This window comes from Terrapene carolina, unplaced genomic scaffold (genome assembly GCF_002925995.2).
Source record: "Terrapene carolina triunguis isolate 2854851 unplaced genomic scaffold, T_m_triunguis-2.0 Scaffold112, whole genome shotgun sequence".
NCBI classification, from domain to species: Eukaryota; Metazoa; Chordata; order Testudines; family Emydidae; genus Terrapene; species Terrapene triunguis.
This window is the reverse complement of record NW_020664463.1, coordinates 12,795,483-12,801,976: the sequence shown is the minus strand read 5'-3', so window position 1 is coordinate 12,801,976 and position 6,494 is coordinate 12,795,483. Positions and strand designations below refer to the sequence as shown.

General features: G+C 41.8%; 1 protein-coding gene across 1 annotated transcript in view; it reads left to right on the top strand.

The window, feature by feature from the left end:
- Positions 1-497: 497 nt before the first annotated feature.
- The window catches only part of PHF21B (PHD finger protein 21B), a 208,163-nt gene continuing 202,166 nt past the window's right edge, over positions 498-6,494 (top strand). The window contains exons 1-3 of the mRNA XM_024204428.1: positions 498-751; positions 1,269-1,301; positions 1,585-1,650. Of these exons, the coding sequence (XP_024060196.1) occupies positions 698-751; positions 1,269-1,301; positions 1,585-1,650 (153 nt within the window). The 5' untranslated portion in view covers positions 498-697. The remainder of the gene's footprint in view (positions 752-1,268; positions 1,302-1,584; positions 1,651-6,494) is intronic.

Here is a 6,494-nt window from a genome sequence, read left to right as displayed (position 1 = left end):
GCCCTGGCACCCAGAGGCAGCGGGACGCGGGGTAGAGCCCGCCCCGGCCGCCCCACGCCCGGGAGTTCGCGCTGCCCTCTCTCTCCATCACTTACTTTGTTGTTCTCTCGCCCACCGCGGCGGCCGCGCGGCGCATGCGCCAGGCGAGGAGCTTTCAGTCCCTTTTCCTTCTCCCCCCCCCCCCTCCTTGCTCCATCCGGGCACCTCCGAATTAGCATTGACAGCCGTGGCACAACTTTTCCCGAGGCAAAGTGAAATCAAGGCGCGCACTCTGAGAAAATATAGTCCCTGCCGTTTTAAGTCCCCCTCGTCCCCACCGGAGGGGCGGGCGGGCTGCGGGAGGCGGTTACTCGGCTCCTGGGCGGAGCGGGGGCCGCCTGGGGCCCCGGGCGCGGCGCTGGCGGGGGGGCTGGGGCGGAGTCCCCCCCCTAGTTTGGCGGAAAGTGAGTGATGAGTCTGTGTCCCTAGCAAAGAGGCAAAGAACTTGCTGTGCAGCCTGAGTAGTTGTTTCTTTCGATTGTTGTTGTGGCTTTTTTTTTAAATTGCTCTGCTCGGGGTGGGCTTGTCTGAGGGGGGGTTGGTTTGTGGCTGCGGAGAAGAAACCAAACCCCCCCTCCCCGAGAGCCAACGGAACAAAAACAAAAGAAACTTCGCCGGGCTCCGAAAGTGGCAGCAAAGTGCCGGGCAAGTTGCAGGGATGGAGCTACAGAGCTTGCAAGAGGCGTTAAAAGTGGAAATCCAGTGTCACCAGGTAACGCCGCGAGCCCGCGCGGCTGGCCCCGGGGTGCGCGAGCGGGCGGCTGGGGGGGCGGGGGACCCGCAGGGAGCCAGCCTTGCATGCTGAGCGAGGAGCGTTTGCTTCTTGTCGCAGGGTCTATCGATCAGGGGAGGGGGGCTGGGAGTGGGAGTGAAGAGGGGGGAGGCTGGAGCTGAGCCTGGGGGAGCCGGCGAGAGCCCCCCCCCCGATCCCCCTTGGAATATCGAACACTTTGCAAAAGTAGTTTGGGAGACTGTTCGGCTGAGTTGTGTGTGTGTGTTGTGGAGAATCGGAGTTAACATTGCGGTTGGTGCTTGTGTGTGTTGGAGAGATTAGGACGAGACTTGAATATTTATGAGCTTTGCTTGAAACTGACTCGCAGTGTTTACTTGCCTCTTTGTTCCTTACCCCCCTCCCTCCCCCTTCCCCACACACACACATTTTTTTTTTAAATCCATTAAACTTGAAACAGTTTCTAATTCCTCCTTTTTTTGGGGTGATTTTTTTATAGAAACTAGTTGCACAGATGAAGCAAGATCCACAGGTAAATGCAGATCCTTTTTTTCCTCTTCTTCAATATTTTATCCCTGCTGTAATAAGCGCAGTTGTGCCGGGACAGCAGGATGAGAAACTTTATCAGTAAGAGATCTCATTTTGTAGTCTTCACTGAGCTTTTTGACTAAAGAGGGTGTTTATGTGTGTGTGCATGCTTTTGTACGGCGTTGGTGAAACGGTTTTGCCTTTAAACAATGTCTAATCTCAAGTTTATTCATGACGGGTTAGTTTACACTTTGCCTTTAATATGCATTTTATTGCCATTTTTGCAGAACGGTGATCTTAAGAAACAAATCCATGAAAGGCAATCAAGAATAGCAGCTCTTAATGAAAAACAAGTAAGGAATAGATCGATTCAGTTCTGTTTTTTTCCCCAATGCACTTTCTAAACATCCTAAAAGTGGCTGCGTTAGCTGAAAAATACCGAGAGCAGAGACTAAAACATCCATTTTCCTAAGTGTAAAGTGAGAAAATGTATATTTTCAAAACGAGATCCGTTTCTTAGATCCCTTGCCTGGGGTGGGGGTTATAATAATAGTAAAAAGATAAGCAGTAGTTAAAACGTTAAAAAAAAATAATAAAAAAAATGAGGCGTCCATTTTGAGTTGGTCGACATGTTTTAGGAATATGGAAAAATCTCCTGTCTTGGGCTACTTTGTGCACTTCCATGCAATGTGCTGAGCAAGAGTTGGGAACAAGGAGACTGGAGCCCAGGTCGGAGCCATTTCTGGTGTCAATTGCAAAACTGATTTTTATTGATCACTTTTTTTTTTTTGCACTTGTCTTTCTCTTCCTTTGGTCTGATCTGACGTGTTAGCTTTGGATTTGAGTTCACTTAGGCACTTTCACTTTTTTAAAAATAACCTGTTCCAGTTATAGGAAAATCTGAGGAAGGGAAACAAAACAAAATAGAAACCTTCCTCTCTTTTCCCCCCTCAAAAAAACTTTTATTTTTTGTTTTTGTTTCAAGTGACCCCTGTGTATAGTGCAATGTTTGACACCTCCTCAGCCCCTAATCCTCTTTCAGGATGAAAGAAAGTTCTCTATTGTGAGTTTGTTTGGGTTAGATCAGCTGATGGCGAGGAGCTGTGATTGTTTGGTTTCAGCACCACGATCAGATGCCATTGAACGCTCCACAGCCCCATGTTTCCCCTGTGCTTTGCAAACGCGGCACACACACACACACACACCCCGACCCACCCCCTTGACCCCCGCTCCTTCCACTTTCAGTACTTCTAATGCTTAAACCAAGCAGCGGCAGCAGCAGCTTGGAAAGCGAGTCCATGATCTGCCGGATTGAGTCCCCATAGCGAAGAACTTTCACCGTTCCACCCCCCCCCCCCATTACACCCCCCCCACACACACACTCTGCAGGATCATGCAGCTTTCCAAAAGCCCCTTTGGCAGCTAGAGCCTGCTCCATCACCCCTCTCCTTTCCCCTGGCTGAATCGATCGCGATTCCTTCGGAATGCAGCAGCTCTTTCAGCACCAAAACTTGGAACAGCGCCTTTTTTTTTTCTATCACAAAACAAAAAAATCTTCCACCCTAGGAAAGAAACCTCGGGATTTGTAATATTCCTGGGGGGAAGAGAGGGAATTATTTGTGTGTGTGTGTGCGTGGAGTTGTGGTTAAAGTTGAAAAGTGATCCGTGCATATTTAATACGTGCTCATAGAATGCATGCATAGATGGTGGTGATTATATGCTACCCTTTTCCGCCCAGTTTATTGTAATCAGAATTTGTCAGCACTCTCAATTTGGTAGTGGAAGCTTCCATTTTGTGAAGAAGGGGTGTTGGTTTCTTCCTAACATGGAGAAAAGTCTGCAGAGTTTGAAGGTGGGGGATGGGGCCCCATTCATGCTGAACATTACCATTTTGATTGCTTTGATGCCATTTTTGGAGGGGGAGGGGATAGAATACCCTACTCAGCAGAGCACAAAGATGTTTAATCACTGTATAGAATCAAATCAGATACTTTATTTTTTAAAGCAAATCTGACACTACATGATAGCTAAGGGCTGTTAGTCCTTTTATGCTGTGTAAAACAGCAAGTTGTTGACTCTAATACTACTACACTGAGTAGAGGATTTTTTTTTTAAACAAGGTAACAGCCTTTACTGCAACAATGCATCTTTATGTGTTCTTTCTTCAATATGGAAATAGTTTTGCTGGTTTTAAGTGGTATTTAGAACATACATTTGATCGTTTTTTCTCTATTGTAGCAACTATTTCAAGGCTGTTTAAATTTTTATGATGATAGTAAATGAGAAGCTATTTATTATGTGACATGCTGGAATTTAGATAAGGCAGAGAGAGACATCTGAAAATACAATTTGAACATTCTGATGCAGCTGGGTGTAGAATATTGTTATCAATCTTACACAACATTTTCTTTGAATCCCAAACTAACTAGTAAACAAGGGTTACGTGATAGCTTTTTAACTCCCACTACTCTCCCTATTTTCTAAAAATCCCTGTAAAGTGCAAAGTAATTAAAAATAAAAATCAGAAAACAGTAAATATTGGCCTAGTGATTGAAACTAGTATTTTTCTACAAAAGTGGACAGTATTATATTTCTTCTGCTTATTTTGACGTTCTATGCAACAAGGGCTTATAGATAGGGGCTAGTTGGTGATTTAGCATGCTGTTGCTCCAGACTGCCACCTCTGGAGGCTTGGTTTGAATCTTTCTTAGGTCACAAATGAAATGAGTTTGGAGAGCTCAGCCTTTGACCATGTCACAAAAATATCATGTAACTTTGCAGGTTTTGGTATGATTAGCAATTTCTCCTTAGAAAAAGTCCATCACTGAATTATCAGGTGCTACAGGGTATGATAGAGGTACCTTTAAAATTAGTGTAGTAGGTGTTTGACAAATCATGGATCTGTTATTGATTTCAGCTTCTTGCTTGCATGAGTACAACGCCCCCTCCCTCCTGCTATACATTTAAAGAAACCTTATGTAGCTTGGAGGGACAGAAGTGATTGTTTCAATATATACTTTTGAAAACGGTGGGTTTTTAATTTCTTTTTAAATCAGTTGTAGATTTGTTTAAGCACAGCTGATTTAGAACATGATAATCCTGGTCTTTATTGTGCATGCACTAAATACAAGATATTAAAATTACATTTCAGTTAAAATGCACATGTGGATGATGAAAAAGATAGTAAAATGAATAGATCATTACACTAACTACATCTGTTTACAAATATAACCATGGGGAGTAGTATTTTTCACTGCCCCAGTCATCAGTTTCCCTTCTGAGCCATTGGAATTATTGCACCTTTTACTTTTTAAAAAAATTAAAAATAAGAACACAAAGTATCCAGACAGATTCAAGCATTTGGGCATGGGCTCAAATGTGCTAAACATAGCTTTATGCAAGAAATTAGATTTCAATTTACAACCAAATTAAATTCCTGTACATCCAGTATTTCGCCTACATTGTCAATGTACAGGAATATGGAATTAAATGTACTTTATAATATTTGTTTGAAAATGTTGGGAAAATATTAAAGATGTTCTTTGTGGGTTTTTTTAGTGTCACTTACATCAATACTTAAATTTACCTCTTGCTCTGAAAAGCAAAGTTAGACTTGTCTTATATGAGTCTACCTACACATTTTGTACACTATAGTTTTGATGAATTGTAATACCATTTGAGAGTGGGTTACCTCTTCTTTAACAAGATATGATGTGTGAAGACTCCATTAGTTGGTCCAGTGGTTTTACACCTTGAATCCACATCACATGCAGAGCAGCAGTAATGTTTTTATCTAAATTGTCAAGCAATAAGCATTTATATGTAAATAAAAGAGTAATCATAAGAACCAGGTTTGTTCTTTAAAAGCATGTTTGAGGTACTTTGCTGCGCATATTTTTGTGCATTCTGTTTGGCCAGGAAGTCAGTATGCTGTTTTTTTTTTTAAGTTACTTCTTAATAATAACACTTAACTGATTAAAAAACAAAACAAAAACCCAAATCACAAGTTAAACTGTTTCTGACATAAGCATTGGGTGGTAAACCAGGTCTTGGAAAATTAACAGTAAGGATGTGTAGACTGCTATATTTTCAACTGTGATGAACTCTGAATTCAAACAGCCTGTCCTGGAGCACAGCAATAAAAATATGTCTTCCTGAAAGACATTATGTATATGCCATTCACTTGTGCATTGCCTCATTTCTTTACCATAATTTACTATCTACATCGAAAATCAACATTAGTCTCAAAGAGGCTGTCCCAAGGTGGGGTTATTGGTGGTTTGTCTTTTTGTAGTGCATACCTGAAATTAAATCATTGACTGTATTTTGCCATTGGTGACCCCTGTCAAAATATCTTCATAGGATGTGTTAGACTTTGTAAAATTAGTGTGCACTTCTTAAGCATGGGGAGTTTGTTGGAGACTCTTTCGTTCAAGATGTCTGCTTTACATATGTTGTGTCTATCTTTCAGAGGGGTGTTTTTTGGTTTAGTGAAATCCAAGCTGTGCTATGCCTGAAAATGGCAGCATTGTTTACACATGTTAAAGGGGAAATTATTGACATTTGCTAAAGCTCAGTATTTCATATGGTTGGGTACTTTCAAAATTGTTGAAATAAAATAGAGGTTACAAGTGTCAATGAAAACAAAGATAAGACCTGAATGGGGTTTCCAAATTAAGTAGAACCAAGGTCAAATTCTGCCGGGGGGGGGGGGGGGAGAGAGAAAAAAACAACAACACAACAAACTCTAAATTTATTTTGGTGGCAGTAGTATCCATTTGGATTCATTTGGATCTAAGGGCCATATCCAATGCTCATTGAAGTCAATAGAGATTATTATTTATTTATTTGTATTGAAGTAGCACCTAGGAGCCCTAGTCATGGACCAAGAGCCCACTGTGCTAGGTGCTGTAAAAACAGAACAAAAAGACAGTCTCTGCCCCAGTATTCCCATTGGATCAGGCTCTAAATTGGTGATGAATCTTGAAGTGGAATTTTAAACTTTCCAATTATGCTTTGAGTCTTTAAATGTAGACACAAGAAGTAATTTAAATGTGGGCTTGACTTTGCAGTCCTTCTGTACACAGAGCTTCTATTGACTTCACTGGGACTTCTGAACAAATGGAAAATCAAGTGAAGTTATTGGATCTAAGTGAAGATTAGTTCTGGGCTGGTAATTTAGAAAGCAATAGTTCCT